Source organism: Salvelinus alpinus, chromosome 27 (assembly GCF_045679555.1).
Source record: "Salvelinus alpinus chromosome 27, SLU_Salpinus.1, whole genome shotgun sequence".
Classification (NCBI taxonomy): Eukaryota; Metazoa; Chordata; class Actinopteri; order Salmoniformes; family Salmonidae; genus Salvelinus; species Salvelinus alpinus.
The window spans coordinates 18,562,425-18,584,330 of NC_092112.1; the positions used below are offsets into that span (position 1 = coordinate 18,562,425).

Genomic DNA, 21,906 nt, shown 5'->3' on the forward strand with positions numbered 1-21,906 from the left:
GCGTAATGAACATCTGCTTCCGCAAGCTCAAGCTCCCCATGCCCACCTACGGAGACCTCATTACCACCTGGTGTCGGCTACCATGAACAGTTCAACGCCGAACTCCGCAAGCTAGCCATCAACATGGTACCCTTCCCCAGTATGCACTTCATGCCCAACAACGTCAAGACTGCTGCCTGTAACACCACACCCCCTGGACTCAAGATGTCCGCCACCTTCATAGGCAACAATACAGCCATCCAAGAGCTGTTTAAGTGTCTCTGAGCAGTTCACTGCCATGTTCCGTCGCAAGGCCTTCCTACTGGTACACCGGGGAGGGCATGGATGAGATGGAGTTCACCGAGGCAGAGAGCAATTTGAATCACCTGGTATTGGAGAACCAGGATGCCATCGCCGAGGGGGAGGTATATGAGGATGAAGAGGAAGAGTCTGAAATCCAGAGCCAAAATGTAACTTTCTTAAACCATCAAATAATGGGCCGTTCCAAAACCAACAAAACCGTAACAAAGAGCAGATGCATCCCATTACATTTACACAACTACGGTACCACTTGAATAACATTTATAAAATAAACATTGTTGCTTTTTCTGTATATAAACTATATAATATAATTTTATAATGAGCTTTTTCTCCTAAATGCATTTTATTAGGCAATATTTTAATTAAAGTAAAGATTTTGTTTTTCCATACTGCAGTGCATAGGATTATATTTATTATTGAACTGTACATAAGGGTCCATAAGAGTGAAGTGGAAGACCATCATATTAAAATGAAATTACTTGAGCTGAATATATGTCAGTCCTGCATAAAATGTAAATGCCTTTCTTTGCTAGCCCCCCCAACCAAAAAAACAAAACTACTAGCTGGCAACCGAGGAAGTGATGTAACAGCAAAGTTACACTTCCTGGAAATCGTTGCTATGACAAACATCAACAACTAGACATTCTTCTTCACTTTCATTTAGCTACCAGTTTTAATGTTTTTATCAAATAATACGGTTTGTTTTTATTAGAATAATTTTGCTAGTTAGAGATTAGTTAATTGCTAACAGTAAGTCAAAGAATGACATCCGTTTTACAGCCTCAAAAGGAGGCTCCAAACGGGACTTACACATTCGCCAGTCGCCCAAGACCTGTTCAAAACCGCACAAAATACAGAGAGCCCGTCGCGGAGCAGTAAGTTTGATAGTCATAACGACATATGCTGTCAGTAACTGACAGTTTAGCCAAAAGCTCACTTCAGCAGCGTAAACAAGTACACTTTTTGCATAATGAAATGGGTAGCTAGCATATTGCCAGCATAGCAGAGTTGGGGTCAGTTCCATTTCGATTCCTGTCAGTTGTTGTACTGTATGTGTTGCAGGGTCAGGCAGCTGAAATAGTGCTTGCAAGTGTTCAGGTTTTCAATAAGTACGCTATCCAGTCTTGATTGATTAAAAAATAGGTGCAAAACCTGGTGCATTTATGTAACTGCATTAGTGCACGGCTGTGGATAAGTGTATGCTAATTCGTTTTTAATCAAGATTGTACATAGATTTTTTTTTTTTAGCACCTGTTTCCTTGTCATGCAGAAGTGATGGACAAAGCAATTATGGAAACATCATGTATGACCGACGTGTTGTCAGGGGAAACACATATGCCCAGCACATCCTACCAGTGGTGAGTTTCCAGCTCACCAAGTCAGATATTGAAAGTGATAACCACATTGGTAAAATGTTTCCATTACATCTTGTATCATTATGTATTGGCCAGGCAGCTCAGCCTGACCCTATTGAGGTCCAGAGACAGCAGGAGTCCAGAAGGAGATCGGTCGCTCGGAAGCGTGCCATGGAGCAGTTCAGGCCCAGGACTCCAGAGGCTCTGGAGGGAAGGAAGCACATAGATGTACAGACAGGTAAAACCTAAATCTATGGGTAAAACAGAACAACATCTCAGCTGCCTACTGTCATTGTTGATTGATAGGACAACACAGAGGTTGGATTATTTCCAGAGCTGTAAATAATTCCTTGGATTATTTCAGAGCTTTATCTTGAGGAGCTGAATGATCGCAGAGAGGACACCAGCGTCGAGTGCCAGACCGATGCCTTCCTGGACAAACCGGCCACCCCCCTCTTCATTCCTGCCAAGTCCGGTAAAGATGTGGCCACACAGATAGAGGAGGGAGAGGTATTACGTCTTTTTATTTTTTCTCTTCATTGCTGTGTAATGAAAACAATTCAACATTTGTGAAGGAGCTTCCTTCAAATGGATTGGCAACAGGTTGAAAACACGTTAGGCATATATTTGTATTTATTATGGATCCCCATACTCTTCCTGGGTTCCAAACAAGATTAAGGCGATTACATCAGAAAAAATATTAACAAAACAGTACATCATTCAACACATTATTACACCACTACTCTACCACTACATATCTACAATACAACATGTATAATATAACAATGTGTGTGTGCCTGTGTGGGTGTGACTCTTCACAGTCCGCATTGTTCTAAATGGTGTAGTTTCATCTGTTGAAACAGTATATTTGAAAACGTATTCAACACACTTTTAACCCTCTCTTTTTTTTTTTTACCCACTTTAACCCCTCCCTGCCCATGTCCCCTGCCTTGCCCTGCAGCTGTTTGACTTTGACATGGAGGTGTGCCCGGTGCTGGAGGTGCTGGTGGGGAAGACTGTGGAGCAGGCCCTGCTGGAGGTCATGGAGGAGGAGGAGCTGGCCAGTCTGCGGGCACAGCAGCGTGCCTTCGAGGAGCTCCGCAACGCCGAGCTGGTGGAGGTGCAGCGGCTGGAGGAGCAAGAGAGACGCCACCGTGAGGAGAAGGTACAGGAACAGGACCACCAGACATGGCTGCTGCCACACGGATACATGTAACCAATTCTCAGGCCAAATATAAATGAAGGGATAGATTATTTTTTTAAAGTTAATGTCCATTACTCTCAATAGTGCAACAGAGGTGGTTTGTTAGGGTGCTGAGTGGTGGTCTGCTTGCCTGAGACCTGAAAACATTTGCTTCCTGAGTGAATGCCTAGGCTTTCACTAGGGAAGCCAGTGCCAATTAATCAGCCTGCAGGGATTGACATTAAGGTCTGAAAGGCAATCGCTCATTGGGCAAGTCAGCAGTATTTTGGGGTTCCCCAAAATAATGATAACTTGCCAGAACATTTTAAAGTAGCTATTTTTACCAACACACAGGGGAGGAATCAGAAAGACCAGACTATTGGAATTCTTTGCATTTTGGTTGTTATCAGTCAAGTAAAATAAAACGCCTGACGAATGGAGCAACCTCAGAGCATGCTTAACTTGAGCGACTGCTCAGGGCACTTTCCCCAGGCAATAAGGCAACCCTTAATGTCAATCCCTGACCTGGGTTCGATACCTGCTCAGACACCATAGCATGAGGTTCCAGACAGACTCTTTGGAGGGAAACAGAACCATGACTTTCATTATCTCTCTTCTCTGGTCAGGAGCGTCGGATCACCCAGCAACGAGAGGTGCTGAAGAAGGAGATGGAGACTGCGGACAAGATTGCGGCGCGAGCGTTTGCCCAGCACTACCTGGCCGACCTGCTCCCCTCGGTCTACACCACGCTGAGGGAACACGGCTACTTCTACGACCCTGTGGAGAGAGGTCAGTCTTCCCCCAGGGCCCTGCGGAGTGTCCCTTGACCCTTTCCTCCAACAACTTCCTTTAGACAGTTACATAAGAGGTGGTGCTACATGAGACGTTCAATGCACAAGAGAGGACTGCCAAGACTGGTATTAGTTTGGTATTTTATTAGAATTCCCATTAGCTTTTATAGAGAAGAAGTAGAGAAAAAGCTTAAGTTCCTGAAACAACGATATTATGAAGCAGGCTCAAAGGAAACCAAATTACTAGCATGGAGACTCAGGAAACAACAAGCACAGAATACCATTTTCAAAATAAAAGACCCCAAAACAAAGAAGATCACATGCAAATTAGATGAAATACAGAATGCATTTGAATCATATTACACAAATCTGTACAAGCAACCAGAGAAGGCAGATGCACAGACAATAGAGCACTTTTTGAACTCACTTTATCTCCCCTCAATTGGGACCGAGCAAAATGATAGAATAACTTTAGAAATATCCAACGAAGAAATTAATAAAGCAGTATCTTTAAAAAAGTCAACAAGTCTCCGGGCACTGATGGCTTCCCTTCAGAATGGTTCAAGACCTTCAGAGAACAATTAGCACCTCTACTTAAGGCCTGTTTTAACTGCACTCTGCGGGAGGGGGGTCTCCCACCGTCATGGAGAGAGGCCATCATATCTGTAATCCCAAAAGAGGGTAAAGATAAGAAGGAATGCAGTTAATATAGACCTATCGCAATTCTTAACACAGATTATAAACTATATGCATCAATAATAGCCAAAAGAATGGAGAACATAATCCCAGAATTGATTGACGGAGATCAAACTGGTTTCATACAAAATAGGCAGATACAGGACAATATAAGGAGAACACTACATGTCATGGACCACATTACTCAGAATAAGACAAGTGCAATATTAATCAGTCTAGATGCAGAAAAAGCATTTGATTCAGTGGGATGGGATTACCTATTCCAAGTTATGGAAAGATTTGGTTTCAACAAAGAAGTGATACAGTGCATCAAAACACTGTATTCGTGTCCGACCGCTAGAATAAAGATAAATGGACATTTGACACGAACGATAAAATTAGAGCGCGGGGCAAGACAAGGCTGTAATCTTTCACCCACGCTCTTCTCCTTGTACCTCGAACCATTAGCACAGGCAATAAGACAGGACCCAACCTTAGAGGGAATAACAATAAGAGGCAGTGAACATAAGATATGCATGTATGCTGATGACGTTCTGTTATTCCTTAAAGACCCAGGCTCAAGTGTACCTAGATTGATGGAAGTTTTACAAACATTTGGAACATATTCAGGCTATGTGCTTAACGTACACAAGACCCAAGCCGTAGTATATCATTATACCCCACAGGAAGAGCTGAAGAGTAGGTATAACTTCACCTGGACCTCTTCATCCATTAAATATCTTGGAGTATATCTACCAAAAGATACACCCAAACTTTATTGCATGAATTACGATCACATCAACAAGAAAATATATGATGACCTAGACCGTTGGAATTCACTTCCCTTAGATCTTAGTAGTAGAATTGAAACAATCAAAATGAACATCCTGCCAAGGTTACTGTATTTGTTCCAATCACTGCCCATAGAAATCCCGCCTAAACAGTTTAGGGATAAACGGATATCAAGGTTTATCTGAAACAGTAAGAGACCAAGAATTAGATATACAACATTACAATTACCAAAAAACAGTGGGGGTATGGCCTTACCAAACCTTAAAGATTATTATGTGGCGGCCCAATTGAGACCTCTGGTGTGTTGGTGCAATTCAGAATCGAAATCCAAATGGAAAGACATGGAGACTACTTTGACAGAGATACCCATACAGTCAGTTTTGGGAAATAAGGACATGGTAAAAGAAATATACAATAGACAAAATCAGTGGATGAATTTCTCTCTGAAGACATGGTTTAGGGTAGTTAAGCAAAATAATTTAGACAGAGAGATCAAACTGCTGAGTTGGCCTGCATACGACCCCAGCTTCATCCCTGCAACTCAGGACAGCAGATTTAAACAATGGACGCAGAAAGGCATCACATCATTCAGTACAATTATAAGGAATGGGGACCTAGATAACTTCCAGGACCTAAGTAAAAAACATGGCTTGGATAAACAAGATTTTTACAGACCCCTACAAGTTCGACACTATTTCTTAAGGGAGATAAAAGTGACTGACCCTCGAGCACCTCCAAAATTAATCCAAGTATTCACTAATGCATACAACTTGGGGAGTAACAAAAAAAATATTTCAAATCTCTACTTGGGTATTCAATCCTCAAAGAAACAATCTACAAACTATATTAAAAAGAAATGGGAGGAGGAACTTAACATTGAAATAACTGATGAAACATGGTTGAACATATTAGAGACTCGACAAAGCTCCACCAACTCAAGATCATGGAGAGAATTCTGTTGGAAGAATGTTATACGTTTCTTCATAACACCTAAACTGAAATCAAAACAGACTGGCTCACTACACCCTTGTTGGAGAGAATGCTGTCTATTGAGGGTGGATCACTCTCATATCTTTTGGACTTGCCCCGCAATCGAAACTTACTGGGGAGAAATAAGATCTAACATTGGAAAAATAATGGGATTTGACATAGAACAAACATTAATTTCTTTGTACTTGGGTGAAATACCTGATAACTTACACAATAGAGAAAAGTACCTCTTGAAGGTCCTACTGGCAGCCAGTAAAAAGGCTATCACTAGGAAATGGCTACAAAAAGACCCTCCCACAGTGACACAATGGATAGATATTGTAGAAGAAATACACCACATGGAGCGTATGACCTTTGCTTTAAGAACTCAACAGGAGAGAGGTCAAGAATACTGGGAAGAATGGGTTTCATACTTGGAAAAGGTCTAATTCAAAGATGCTAATGTAACTGATATGATGATATGATGATGAAGGAATGACGTGCACTGTAACTGATATGAAGATGAAGGTATGACGTGCACTGTAACTGATATGATGATGAAGGTATGACGCACTGTAACTGCCAGATCTTTTTTGTTCTTTTATTTTACTTTATTTTTACTTTCTTTGTGTTCCTACAATAAAAACAAAGTCTAAAAAATAAAAACAAAATAATTCCCATTAGCTGTTGCGATGGCAGCAGCTGGTCTTCCTCGGGTCCACGTGAAGATCCATGGAAGAATCTCACTGCATAATCCTCGCGTCCTTGCTCCTTGCCTCCTGGAGGTGAAGGTCAGAGGGGAGGGACATCTGGCTTTCTCATCCAATGGGTTTTGAGGAGGCGAGAAGAGAGGACGCAAGGAGTATGCAATTGAGATTCTCCCTATGTATAGTTCGAGTACCAACATATTAAGTATTTGGTTCTAAAGATGCATGCATATTTACAGTGTTTAACATTCAATGTGTTTTTAGTTTTTTTTCACGTGTGTGCTCTGGTCTTCTCTAATGTACAGATATTGAGACTGGCTTCTTCCCGTGGCTGATGGCTCATGTCAGTAACACTTTGGAGAAGAGATATGTGGCAAGAGCAGTGCTGGACAGTAAGTGGATGAATGCACTTCTGGGATTTTTCAAATATCAATACTTTAAATCTTAGTATCTGTGCAGTTGTCACATTCCCATAAGCCTACCACAGAAGTGCATTTGCTGTGAGGCCCTCTTGAGATTTAACTGGTGATAAACATTGTTTTGGTTCCATCTAGTGGCTATTGTTTAATACTACAGAGGCTATTGTAATTTAGAGAACCACCCCCCTGGCATTTACAGTGCTGCAGTTCTGAACTCAAATATCCTACAAAGACCATTGATGCAACAGCAACCTATAAAATGCCATTTCAAAGACACGTGTAATGCTTATGTTATATCTGTGTTATGTCCACAAGGGGTACTAGAACCATGAAGGTTAAACCCACCAGGGTACTCCGACACAGACCAAAGAGTTATAGCATACCCTCTCCGTATTTGTTTCAGTGCTTATCCATGATGTCACCCAGAAGAGGCTGGAGCTGTTCCAGCAGATGCAGCCCCACGACCACTCCACCCAATGAGGGCCTGTACCACTATGGGGGGACATACAGGTAACATCAGCCAATTCGAAAGAACCAGCATTTGTTGATGGTATAAACAAATGAATAAACCCACTGCCTGTATGCTTCTTAAGGCTATGTATTTGATATTGGATCCAGAACCATTGATGCTGTGAGTGTGTTAGTTTGAATGAAAGAGACCTCCCCATTCTGTCAGGCCTGAATCCAAAACTTTTGGATTCCGTGTAGAACCCTCTGTCGAAAGGGTTCTATCTGGAACCAAAAGGATTCTTCAAAGGGTTCTCCTATGGGGACAGCCGAAGAACCCTTTAAGCATGTAGCTTGAAATGCATGCCTGCATAACTCAAGTTTTCATACAAATCTTTGGATTTCAAGCTACACGCTTAAAGGGTTCTTCGGCTGTCCCCATAGGAGAACCCTTTGAAGAAACATTTCTGGTTGCAGGTAGACTCCTTTTGGTTCCAGATAGAACCCTTTCAAGTTATGATTCGGTCCTTAGAGAAATGTACTACATGCTGGCCTACACCACTTAACAGCTCCTCCCTTGAGTTACAATCAAAATCAGGATGGTAGAGTGACTGATAAAGCAGGTTGATGTTAATGTTTTTAACCACACATCTGTAAGAATAGAAGAGGCTTAGAGCACTGTTTTTACACCTAACGACTCATTGCTATTGCATATACAGTAAATAACCCATACTATTATAGCCGGTCTGGTCCCAGATCTGATTGTGCTGTCTAAAGCCACAGTGTTTATAAATACAAATATTTGCATCAGCATGTTGTTGTTAATCCAACGGTCCTGGCTAAATGCAAAAATCCATCAAGATGACATATTGGGCATTCCTCTCCATTCAGACAGTTCTGTCTTTCTCCAAACAGAATCCAATCACATTATTGGTTGATATTCTGAACGAACACCAATTTGATTATTTTAAAGTGTTTAATCTAACCCAGGCAGCACAGCACCTTTAATCATATGTACTGTACGTAATGTAATCCATTACAAAGTTAATCTCTGTTGCTGCTACTGTGTCCAGAAAGTTAACACAAACCATATTGTATTTATTTTTTTTGGTCTGTTTTCTTTACAGGGAATGCATTTCAAATGAAAAGTTGAGGAGCTGAATGGCGAAAGGAAAATCTCTACATATCTGTGCAACACAGTACATTAAATGGTTATTGAAAAAATGATTTACTCTACTTATATTCATGATTTGAAAATATCAAACAACTGTCTACAATAAAGACTATAGATTTAACTCTTAGCATTTTCCACAAATCGCATTAGTCTCTGGTTTCATGGACAGTGCTTTTTATAGCCTATTAGTTTCCTGTCCTTACCCTTAGTGTTGTAGACAGAGTTTACTGACTTTTGATGTGATGTGTTGTAGGCTTGTGTTTCAGTAGCCCATAATCTGCAATTGGTGACTTGTCTTATTTTCCCCACTGGTATAGTAATTTTCCCCAAATTGTATGTCTCTTGAAATTATACTGGTGTTCAATCACTAAATTCCGGTTTACAAAAAGTCACATCCCTCAACAACAATCCTATAGTATTTGTGCTAGTGCCTTAACTTGAAAGTAATCTGCTAAAACAAAATATTGCGTACTTGAAAATGGTTACCAAACATTAGCTCTTGCGGTCATACCGTTATGCTATTTATTTTATTTATTTTTAAACCAATAAGACAAATGCTGGAAAGTCCAGTACATCTGTGTTTCAGGACACATGTACACGATCCTTGTTGTTTATAAATAGATTGTAAACAATTTCCTCTTTACAAGTGGCTGTTTCGGTCCCACAGAATGCATGCGTTCTGGCATTTTAGTGCACGCACTTCAGCGTTTATCACTGATATATACTGTTCTATTTTGATCCTACTCAACTATTGGTCCGTTTCCATTTATGAAACCTCCCCAACCCGTTCACAGCGTTTCCTAGGTTGAGTTTTACAGGGTGTCTGCTTCTGACGCGCGCTATTACGCAACTATACAAATAGAAACACAAGAATGGCAATCCAAACAAATATACACGTGCATCTAATATCTTGCTCTTGTTTGTTTATGACGCCATAGTTATTTTGTTAGAATGATTGTGTGGTATTAAATTACCACTTCCCATAATAGCCTATAGACTTAACCTACAGTAGGCCAATTTTATGTAGCAACAGCAATTCGTAAAATTCTCAGATTATGGGGTGTCTTTTATAAAGGACTTTTTTAATGTAATTTTGCACTTTTTTTTCAGTTGTACGCCAAACCCTAAACCCAATGAATCATGTTAAAGCTACTCTGATAATAAATGTATGGCTCACATAATGCTCTCATCTGAATACTCTTATGATGTGGCCTCTTGGTTATCTCAAGGTCTTCCCTTCTGTACAATGACACAACTATTCCATCTGGTCTGTTTTATCCTCAAGGTCATGGAGTGAAGCCATCGCATTGGTGAAATAAATATGCTGTTTAGTGCCTGTCTTTTATAATAGCCAAATATAACAGGCGAATTGTATAATTGTTTGCTAGATCTAGTCAACAATGAGCAGCATGTACTATTAAGAAAATTTGCTTTGACTGTAGACAAAGTCATATTCGGCCTGGCTGATATAGCGAGACTCAGATTATAAATGCAGGCCTACTGAGTGGTTTCAACGGTGATAAATGACATACTGTAGGTGCCCCATAAAGGGTTGTCAGGGTACCAGAAACAATGTGCCCATAAAGAGTTATTGACCACAGAATTGGGTGCCACATTGAATCACTGATCCTTCAATGGTCAACATTTTGCTATGATAATTTTAAAGCTTTGCCATATATTTTCACTCCAAATTTATTTGAATTAGTTATCACAAATTAGGTTACTAATTTAAAATTGTTTCTCCATAATAAACATACCATTTTAATCCTACAGTAGATCAGTTGGAGGGTTTTGCCCTTATTTTGCATTTTTCTACAAGCTTGCTTGAGTTCAACAGTTTTCAATATAAACTACGTGTCATTAATGGGAGTCGCTGTACGAATGACGGTCCCGCTTGCCTGGCACCGGTGACAAACAGGAACTCATGCAAGCAGGCGGCAATAGTCGGAGCGCTGAAGTAGCGGAGGGTCAGCCATATTGCCGCGCTGTTAGTTCTGCAGAGGAGTGTCCGAGTCTGCCCTGCGGTAGAACCATTTTAAATCACACCTGCTCTGGTAAGCCATTGTACCTATTAATGAATAGCGTATCGAATATTTATGTGAACGTGAGACTGTTGAACAGAATAGGGATGCTCACTACTTTGTTTCCGCACTTGTTGCACCACTTCTGCCGCCGCTTCCCACAAAGGGGGGAATATAACAACAGGTGTCTGGGATTATTGTAGTGGGTTGTGGCTTGGTAAAATGCTAGAAATGGAATGTTATGTAGCTTGCAAGTGTAAAAATGTATCCATGATGCAACGGCTATTTTATTCGAATGTTTGCTCCAAAATGCACAATTAAAGCCTATTCGAGTCGGTCAAATAATTATCTTGGATAATAATATTATGACATTTGACAACAAAGAAGATTCACTGATTAGCCTAGTAGCCTATGCTAGGTAACTACAGATTTAGGTTGGTAACGTGATTTAGGTTGGTAACGTTAGGTGGACTCAACTTGTTTCCTTTGTAGGTCTGTCTACTTCTACACACGCCGTGTAACCTAACAGATGTTGTTATTTTTGAAATAGCCTAAACAGTGTTGGCCTAATGTGTATTTTCTTCAGAAGTTAATGAAGCTCGTGGCTATTTTGTGATCCCAACTGAGGTCGCGCCCTGTTAAAGGATATAGACAAGTTGTTACATTGTAACAGACGGCAGACCCTAAACGCAACAGTATATTTGATACGCAACAGTATATTTGATGTCCCTGTGATGGATAGGCAACTTTGTATTGGCTTCACATCACCCAGTAGTAGCCAAGATGAATTGATTCTGAAGGAAAATGTATCTGCAGTACACCGTGTATCATATACTGTAGGCTACATCGAACGTCCCCTCATAATTTTATCCGAGCAAGGATCACACCTAGATACCACAGTAGTGGTGCTGAAGTAAGATGTGTACCTATAAGGGTGGAGACTCCTAATTTATTTCGGTGTTAAAGCTCGACTCTCCTTTTTGTGGCTGTTATGGGTGAGGCTCGTTTCATCTGAATTTCCATAGACTATTTATAAAAAATGATTCATACGGCTGTGCGAGGGCTGCGTCAACCAATCTCTATTTCGCACCAGCTTTTAAAGAAGGAAGGGTAGTCCCGTCTGACTGGTTATCACCGGAGTGGCTGAAACGCGTTTATCCTCTTTCGCTCTCTCTGACAGGAAGGCACTGACTGTGGAGACGTCATCTAGTAGGCTATCCGAAGTATTTGGAAACCAACTTCACAGCTCCGCGCACGGACCCAGGAAAAGGACACAAAATGCCTAAAGCTGTAAGTATTGCAGTGATTTTATATATTTCAAAGATGTTAATGTCGTTCTACTGAGTTGTCTAAACATATGCTTGGTAACTAAAGAGGATACGTTGGCAGTCCTGAGTCGAGATCCAAGTAGCCCAGGCTGGCAAGAGACACGATGTCTGCTCATGATAAGAGGAGATACTATAAGATATTTGTGCTGTATTGACTATTTTACACCAAATAGATATTATTTTTCTATGGTTTAATTTGTAGTTTCACTGGTAGATGAAAATACAAACATCCTCACTTATATCAATACATTCTCTTGAAGATGAGAATAAGAAGTTGGCCTCTTGTAAGTGGTCACACTGTCTGAATATATGTGCTTCCTCACATGAAGTCTCGTCATCTTCATAAGTCTTACTTTCAGAACCTTTTTATTTGACTTAATGTAATATCCTAGCTGAGGCCTACCTGGGTTTACAGCTGGTCATTTTTTTGGTGACATTTGTCTTTGACAGCACTTCCAAAAAACCGATGGACTTTCATTAGCCCCCCCAGTCTCTCATCCGAGACACTAGAAGACTAGGAGTCATAAAGTGTTAAGAGCGTCACTGGAAAGTGACATCATTGTGGTGCTGGCTGCATGACACAGTAGCATTCTCTGGTACTCCACATTTAGGAACACAACTTGAAAACCTGACCTTTTTGGTAATATAATGGCAGACCGTTTATTTTCTCTCCACGATATCAATGATGAGGCATACGCATTCATTTACTGCCACTGACTGGCTTCTCTCTATATACCGTGAGTTAAGAAAGACATTAAATATTGCCAAGGTTTTTTTGATGATCTTGCTCCTATTTATAGCGTTGGTTGGTCAACATTTTTTGTTAAGCTGTGGCTGCTACGCTCACTACTGACTAGAAGGGCTTTCTATAACACAAACTGACTTTCACTGACATGATGATCAGCCCATATTGAGATTCAGTATCGTGAGTTGTGATGCAAGACTATCAACCATTTAAGCCAAAATCCCATTTACTGTGAAAAACACATCAAACCTGGTAGAATGTATCTATCACATAGAGAAATAGAACTAGAGTAGAGTTCATTGGTTTAGAAGAGAAAGTAATCTGACAAGAGAAAGTTGAGATTTGAGCAGCTGAGATTGAGATCCTGGTTTGGTGTTCTCTCTCTCAACTTACACTTCTCAGAATGACACATTGTCAGCAGGTTGACCTTTAATAGGATACATCTTGTTCTGGAGGCAGAGCCGAGTGATTTCCACTAGATGGGCCAGCTGCAAAGTCAAAATTGGCTATATGTCGTAAGAATTCACAAAAACAAAAATTTGCTTAAATTTGTCTTAAATTAAGGTTAAGCATAAGGTAAACAGTGCGGTAAAGATTAGGGTTCAGATTATATTACTTTGTGGCTATGCCAGCTATTGACTATCCTGCAGAGCTGCCTCCAGTACATGAGTCATCCCAATAAATGCCAACCTGCACATTGTCATCAAGTGAATCATGTTCCCTCCTTGGCTCTCCCTGAATCCTGTTTCACGGCCCCTCCATTTGACAGTAAAACACACACACACACACAAACACACACACAAACACACACACACACACACACACACACACACACACACACACACACACACACACACACACACACACACACACACACACACACACACACACACACACAGAGATGTGGGTGTTTCCTTCTCATGTCTGAAACCCATTGTTAATAATTTGTTCTCTTGTATAATTGATAACTCAATAATATGACGATGCCTGCTGTTACGCCCTCTGGGCATGTCACTACGAATAGTCATCATGTTGGGACTTATCACATCATTATATATTTAGACATCATTATATAGTCTTTAGTTAACAAAAGTTAATACACTATGTTCAGTCAACAAGTTGGCCAAGCTGAGGTGCCCCAGTCTGCAAAACTAACCCACTATTAGAGGTCTCAGTCCTAAATACATTATTGAAAGGGACGCAGCAGGGGTGTATTCTACCCCCACTCCAGTCTCCATGGGACCTTCAGCAGGTCAGCAGGTAGGACCCAGCCCAGTGGTAGTTTATGGCTATATGGTTCTGTGGGGCATTGCAGACATGTTCCCATGACAACCCCACATTGCAACAGACTCCTTTAAAGCCATCCAAACCGTTGTTAAATATTGAATGGGAATGCAGCATGCAGCCCATTCTGTTGAGCCACTGTGGTGAGATGATGATCACCATCGGTCAACCAACTCATTAACCAGTGAAGGGTGTTGCATACTAGACCAGAGGTTCTCAACTGGTTTTGCCTCGGGACCCAGAATGAACCAGGTTGTTTCAGTCGTGACCCAATATTCATATCTTTAAGGCCGAAATGCAATCTGGAAAACTAGTTTTAATGCTATATTGACTGTAAATGTAGCAATTATATTACACAAGTGAACAACATTCCAACCTTTTTCATTGTCAATAATTCCATATGGATCATATTCTTGATGAAGAATGTTGGCAAGCTCACTTGTTTGAGACCACAAAATCTGCTAATTGGCGCTAATAGCTACATATTGAAAATATATTTATTGAAGATTTCTTTTCTAAGAATACATTTCTACACACTTTCTACCTGGTATGTTGTTTAAATTCAGACTGCAGTATTTTTTCACCCCCAAAAAATGTATTTAAAAAAATATATATATATTTTTTTTTACTTAGACACCCACGATCCACTCAACGTCAATTTGGTTACGACTAGGGATGTAATTATTCACAGATACACATCGGTCTCCGGTTCAAATGTTTAATAAGATGTGAGTGCATCGGTCCGCGGGACCCCAAACGATCCAAATGTAGCATGCATCGGTCAGAAAATGTATTCAAGTGTATTTAATCGGCAGTTGACTTTTTTGTATTTTTTTGTATTATTTTCTTTATATCTTCCGAAAATACCTCTCATCTTTTGTGACAACCGCGTCCTCGCCTTCAGTGTTGAACTAAGCATGTAATTGTGTTGACAGTCATTGATCTACAAGTCATTTTGCATTCCCAACAACCCTAGGCACTATCAGTATCATAGTCAAACTGCGTACTATGCAGCTTTGCACAATGACCAACTAGAGCTATTCTGTTCGGTTTCTGTTAGATTATAAAAAATAATAATCTCTGTTTTCTATTATTATTTTAAACATTAAACGCACTATGCATTATGAGGGTTGAATGCCGTAAGAACACAGAATAAAACTATTAATAAAAGTACCATGATGGTAGTGACTGCCCATTTCACTTATTAACCATCATTTATTCACATTACTTCAATAAAATATTTCAGTTGTTGTGTATATTACATTTGTTTTATTTGATGACTTTTTTTCATTCCAAGTCATCATCTCATCTCTATAGAGCTGCTGCCTATGCAGCCTGACAAAATCACTATTTTAGTAGTCTGGATTTGATTTATCTCTAGATAAACTGTGCGATGTGCGCATTGAGCTCACAAAAAAAAAACCCCACATGAAATGGAATTCAAATTATTGAACCAATGTTGGTCAATTAGTTGTTTAAAAAATGGAAAATAACCAACATTTAGGTTAATCGCTCAGCACTAGTGATCTGGCACATCTGCGCAGATCACCTTCAGCATTCAAATGTTTATAAAATGGCTTGCGCTTTCTAATTTTGGTAGTTTTGCTTGAAACAATCAGTATTATGGTAATTTTTGGATATACAGGTTAAAGTTGATAATTTCATAACGAGGACAGTAATCACTTTTGCCACCCGCACTGCATGGTAGAAGCAACTCACTCCGAGTCTGTCAACACATCCAAACAGTCTAAACTATTCGATTGAGATGAGACGCGGGCGAAATCCAAAATTGTGCTATATATTCCTTGGCTATGTCATAGCAGATTTTAAAAGATAAATATAGAGCCAGTAATGTATCAAACACTTTTAATCTGCAATAATGACAAATTCATGAGTGGGTGATGGTGATTTCAGATTGAAAGTGTGGGGGGGGGGGGATTGCCCCCCCCCCCCCCCTAACTGATATTGGGGTGGTAGATGCCCAGTTTCCCTTATGGCTCAGCTCAGGTGCCTACATACACCATAGACATATACATAATTTACAGACAGACAGACACACACAAACACACACAGACAGACAGAGATCCAGTTCAGAGAGGCCCATAATTTAGAATGGAAAATTAATGTGTTTATGCAACAACTGTTAGTGTATTGCATTGAGCCAAATCACATTTGGTTTGTTGATTAATATACAAAGGACCATTTCGAGTCAGTTGGAAAGTTTGCTGTCATAAGCATACGTGTACTTCTCTTGTGGTTTCAGAATAATTATAGTCATTCTCACCAGAGTTGCACTTTCTGGAAATGTAGGTCTTTGCCCAGTGTATTTTTGTCATTAATGTCATGTTTTCTGGTAATATTCTGACTGAATGGCTTCAGTGACTTACCGTTAGTCGAATCGCATGAGATCAGATGTCACTCACCCACTGGTTTTTGTGTGTGTGGCGGTGCCCACTCACTTGTTCCTCTCTCTGTTGGTCTGGGTGTGTTGACTTAGGGTGCCCCGATTTAGTCATTACTCTAGGTATATTATACAACGATGTGGAGGGATAACGTTGTGCACGTTTCCTGTCCTTTCCCTCCATTTAGCTGATCCGGAGTCAGTTTAACTCTGTCGTCACAGGGAAGAGGCCTGTCTGTCTCCCTCACACAGCTGATCTGGAGTCAGTTTGACTGTGTGCAGTCTGGGACCTAAGGTCCGTTTAGAAGGCATAGTGGTATAGGAGAGGAACCACTGGGGAGGCCCAGCTGAAAGGGGATCTTTGTGTTGCTGTTTAATTGAGTTTTCTTCTCTCTCTCTTTTTTTTACCTCTGTTTTGGATGCTGCTTCCCACAGTGTGAGCTAGGAGCCCCTCACCTCCAGGTTTAGTGATGATACTGTCAGTCATGGGTTGTGTTCAATAGAGAGAAAGCATTTTGAATTGGAGTCAAACAAGTAGGTACTTGCTAAATTTGTCCAATAACAACACATATTTTCATTTTTCGGTTGGAAAATGTTTTGCTACGGTGTGCTGAACTAGCCCTCCTCCTCCAACTGGACTCCCAGACTCGGACTGACCCAGTCACAGCTGCCCACAACATTCAATATGTCCATTATGAGGCTTTTCCCATGCAAAAAATATACACCCTTTCATGCTACCTTACCTACCTTACCTTTTCATCTACCTTACCTACCTTACCTTTTATCTATCTATCTTTCCTACCTTACCTTAACTTACCTACCTTACCTTACCCTTTCATCTACCTTACCTACACTACCTTACCTACCTTACTTTTTTATCTACCTTGCCTACCTTTTATTTACATTACCTACCTTACCTAAACTAACCTACCGTGTCTTTTCATCTACCTTACTTACCTTACATTTTCATCTACCTTACCTACCTTTCATCTACATTACCTACCTTACATTTTCATCTACCTTACCTAACTTTTACCTACCTTTTTTATGTACCTTACCTACATTATCTAACTTACCTAAACTTACCTACCTTACATTTTCATCTACCTTACCTTTTATCTACCGTAGTTGAATGCGCTGACTGTAAATCACTCTGGATTAGAGCATCTGCTAAATGACCAAAATGTAAATGCAATTTTCTCTCGTAGTCCATTCACATTCACTTTGTTCTGAAAGGGTTGAATTGTTCTTACTATGGAACAATTGTCTACTGCCATCGTCACGTCAGTTATTCTGTGTAGGCTCAGTATGTAGCCTACGAGGCAGCTAGGGAGCATGGCTGTGAGTCAACAGTTAGTCAGTAAGAGCCCAGGCCCCAGCCCAGCAGACGTCCCGTTTGGCCGTTTCCATTAGGCACCATTGAGTTTGCTCACTACAGAGCCTCAATGTCATTCACAATGGCCAGGAGATGACAGATTACACCAAAGGCTCTGCTAACAGCAGGCTTCCGCTCCCTCATCTCTAAGTCCACACACTTCTTTATAGGGTTGTCAGTCAGTGCTAACCAATAACCTGGGTAAATACTGTACTGTAGAACCGAATCATAACTGAAACAACATCTGACCTCGAAGAGAGAGTTGAAGGACTGGTGTGTGTTAGAGAGCTCACAATGCTGACATTGTAATGAATATGATGTATTTTAGCAGGACTTTAGTCACTGAAGTGGTGATATCCTATCACGGGTCTCTATTGTGAAAGCCTTACACAGTTGATGTTATGTCTCATTCATGGAAATCGGGAAGATGCTCTCATTGCAACTCGCGAGGCTGTTTTTTTTCTATGTTTTTCAGCTTATTTTCAACGTTTTAGTTGTTTGAATCGTTTTATTACCTCAGTGGACCTCCGTAAGCAGGCCAAAACTAGAAGGACTGTTTGTGCAGCATAGGTCAGCCTTATCAATCATTAACCGAAGAATGGAAACGCATGCCTTTTCTCTCAAAACGGCAGTGAATGGACATAGCCTGTATTGACAAAATTCCCTGCCCACCCACGCTATCCTGATAGGCTGGTCTGTGTCAAGGGGTTATGACACTATCGCCCTCACCACCTATGACTATCTCCGACAGGGGCCCCTTCTGAAGTCAACCATGTGCCTTTACTGTAACTAGCTAACTGCAGCTGGTCTGCTACGAAAGGCTGACGTGCTTCACAACCTAACACAATTTACTTTATAGTCAAACAGAGAAGTTTACCAGTCTAGCTTAGTATGAAATCTGAAACGAAAGCTCAGGAGTAAATATTTGAGGTAAAACACATCGTGATTTTCCCATTCAGTTCACTCCGATCAGTCTTTCTGTCTGTTACAAAGCATAGATAAACAAACACATGCTCTGTTGTGTTTACTCTGTCTTTACATACAGTATCATCCCCTTTGAAGTACACGTCTGTGTGACATGTACATGGCTCCTCAGCTGCTCTGTCGCTGTTAGTTCCTATAGTGTTTTAACCCCTCTCTCTCTGACTAGATAGTAAATAGTCATGTTTTTGTGTCACTAATGTCTTTCTGTCATGTCTCTCCCTCCACAGGTCAATGTTCGTGTCACCACCATGGACGCTGAGCTGGAGTTTGCCGTCCAGCCCAGCACCACTGGTAAACAGCTCTTTGACCAGGTCAGTGTTTACAGTATCCTTCTAGCTGTTATATTCATAGGGTTGGTCCTGTTATTACCAGCAACAACAGAGCACCTAGAGTATTTACAATACATTTTTACAGACATTTTTATTAAATATCTTTTGAAGCCGTGTGTGTGTGTGTGTGGTGTGTGTGTGCTCTAATCAGTTGCCCTGCTCTAGTGACCCAGCCCCAAGCCCCCACCTCTCCATACCTCCAGGCCTGTCCTGTACCCACTCACAGCCATTGATATGTTATCTAAGGCAGGGTTTCAAGAGATTTGAACTGGAATTGTTCTTATCAGACCCTCTCTCCTCACGTACTCTAGCAACCATTTCCAGAAAGGGGTGTTGTGCTTAGAGCCAAGAGGTTACTGAAACTGATTACTGGTAGTGTGAGAAGAGAGTCAAGAGGTTACTGAAACTGATTACTGGTAGTGTGAGAAGAGAGTCAAGAGGTTACTGAAACTGATTACTGGTAGTGTGAGAAGAGAGTCAAGAGGTTACTGAAACTGATTACTGGTAGTGTGAGAAGAGAGTCAAGAGGTTACTGAAACTGATTACTGGTAGTGTGAGAAGAGAGTCAAGAGGTTACTGAAACCGATTACTGGTAGTGTGAGGCTACTGAAACAGCTTACTGGTAGTGTGAGGCTACTGAAACAGCTTACTGGTAGTGTGAGGCTACTGAAACTGCTTACTGGTAGTGTGAGGCTACTGAAACTGATTACCGGTAGTGTGAGAAGAGAGAGCATGATAAAAGCCTTTTTATTTTTATCAGATTACAATATATATAACAATGTAGATGTAAAATTGACATTATTTATGGAATGGACTAGATGTCGACCGATTAATCGGAACGGACGATTAATTAGGGCCGATTTCAAGTTTTCATAACAATCGGTAATCGGCATTTTTGGACACCGATCATGGCCGATTACATTGCACTCCACGAGGAGACTGCGTGGCAGTGCTGACTACCTGTTATGCGAGTGCAGCAAGGAGCCAAGGTAAGGTGCTAGCTAGCATTAAACGTATCTTATAAAAAACAATCAATCTTAACATAATCACTAGTTAACTACACATGGTTGATGATATTACTAGTTTATCTAGCTTGTCCTGTGTTGCATATAATTGATGCGGTGCCTGTTAATTTATCATTGAATCACAGCCTACTTCGCCAAACGGGTGATTTAACAAGCGCATTCACGAAAAAAAGCACTGTCGTTGCACCAATGTGTACCTAACCATAAACATCAACGCCTTTCTTAAAATCAATACACAAGTATATATTTTTAAACCTGCATATTTAGTTAATATTGCCTGCTAACATGAATTTATTTTAACTAGGGAAATTGTGTCACTTCTCTTGCGTTCTGTGCAACAGAGTCAGGGTATATGCAGCAGTTTGGACAGCCTGGCACGTTGCGAACCATGTGAAGACCACAGGGGATGATTTAACAAAAGCGCATTTGCGAAAAAAAGCACAATCGTTGCACGAATGTACCTAACCATAAACATCAATGCCTTTCTTAAAATCAATACACAGAAGTATATATTTTTAAACCTGCATATTTACATTTACATTTACATTTAAGTCATTTAGCAGACGCTCTTATCCAGAGCGACTGTTAAAAGAAATTCATGTTAGCAGGCAATATTAAACTAGGGAAATTGTGTCACTTCTCTTGTGTTCATTGCACGCAGAGTCAGGGTATATGCAACAGTTTGGGCCGCCTGGCTCGTTGCGAACTAATTTGCCAGAATCTTACGTAATTATGACATAACATTGAAGGTTGTGCAATGTAACAGCAATATTTAGACTTATGGATGCCACCCGTTAGATAAAATACGGAACGGTTTCTGTGTGTTATTATATTATAATTAAGTCTATGATTTGATAGAGCAGTCTGACTGAGCGATGGTAAGCAGCAGCAGGCTCATAAGCATTCATTCAAACAGCACTTTACTGCGTTTGCCAGCAGCTCTTCGCTGTGCTTCAAGCATTCCGCTGTTTACGACTTCAAACCTATCAACTCCCGAGATTAGGCTGGCAATACTAAAGTACCTATTAGAACATCCAATAGTCAAAGGTATATGAAATACAAATGGTATAGAGAGAAATAGTCCTATAATAACTACAACCTAAAACTTCTTACCTGGGAATATTGAAGACTCATGTTAAAAGGAACCACCAGCTTTCATATTTTTTTTTTTTTAATTTTTTTTTTTTTCCCCCCGTTATTTTACCAGGTAAGTTGACTGAGAACACGTTCTCATTTGCAGCAACGACCTGGGGAATAGTTACAGGGGAGAGGAGGGGGATGAATGAGCCAATTGTAAACTGGGGATTATTAGGTGACCGTGATGGTTGAGGGCCAGATTGGGAATTTAGCCAGGACACCGGGGTTAACACCCCTACTCTTACGATAAGTGCCATGGGATCTTTAATGACCTCAGAGAGTCAGGACACCCGTTTAACGTCCCATCCGAAAGACGGCACCCTACACAGAGCAGTGTCCCCAATCACTGCCCTGGGGCATTGGGATCTTTGTTTAGACCAGATGAAAGAGTGCCTCCTACTGGCCCTCCAACACCACTTCCATATGTTCTCATGTTCTGAGCAAGGAACTTAACCGTTAGCTTTC

At 40.7% G+C, this 21,906-nt stretch overlaps 2 protein-coding genes across 3 annotated transcripts in view; both read left to right on the forward strand.

The window, feature by feature from the left end:
• Window positions 1–885: 885 nt before the first annotated feature.
• rsph3 (radial spoke head 3) lies at window positions 886–8,939 on the forward strand. The gene is made up of 9 exons (XM_071369624.1): window positions 886–1,175; window positions 1,571–1,658; window positions 1,752–1,893; window positions 2,020–2,165; window positions 2,617–2,820; window positions 3,465–3,627; window positions 7,078–7,164; window positions 7,595–7,701; window positions 8,766–8,939. The coding sequence occupies exons 1-8, from the start codon at window positions 1,063–1,065 to the stop codon at window positions 7,669–7,671; spliced, it is 1,020 nt and encodes a 339-aa protein (XP_071225725.1). The 5' UTR covers window positions 886–1,062; the 3' UTR covers window positions 7,672–7,701; window positions 8,766–8,939.
• A 1,753-nt stretch (window positions 8,940–10,692) lies between these two features.
• Window positions 10,693–21,906, forward strand: part of ezrb (ezrin b) — a 57,920-nt gene continuing 46,706 nt past the window's right edge. The window contains exons 1-3 of one of the 2 annotated variants that reach the window (XM_071369620.1): window positions 10,693–10,866; window positions 12,014–12,123; window positions 19,178–19,261. In XM_071369620.1, the coding sequence (XP_071225721.1) occupies window positions 12,112–12,123; window positions 19,178–19,261 (96 nt within the window). In that variant the 5' untranslated portion in view covers window positions 10,693–10,866; window positions 12,014–12,111. The remainder of the gene's footprint in view (window positions 10,867–12,013; window positions 12,124–19,177; window positions 19,262–21,906) is intronic. The other variant, XM_071369621.1, reaches the window with a different exon arrangement.

Excerpts from the sequence above, each read along its gene's own strand:
- rsph3 (XM_071369624.1), top strand. The coding sequence starts at position 1,063 with ATGACATCCGTTTTACAGCCTCAAAAGGAGGCTCCAAACGGGACTTAC. Across the intron at positions 1,659-1,751 it reads CCCAGCACATCCTACCAGTG|GCAGCTCAGCCTGACCCTAT; the intron begins GTGAGTTTCCAG and ends TGTATTGGCCAG. Across the intron at positions 7,165-7,594 it reads GGCAAGAGCAGTGCTGGACA|TGCTTATCCATGATGTCACC; the intron begins GTAAGTGGATGA and ends TATTTGTTTCAG.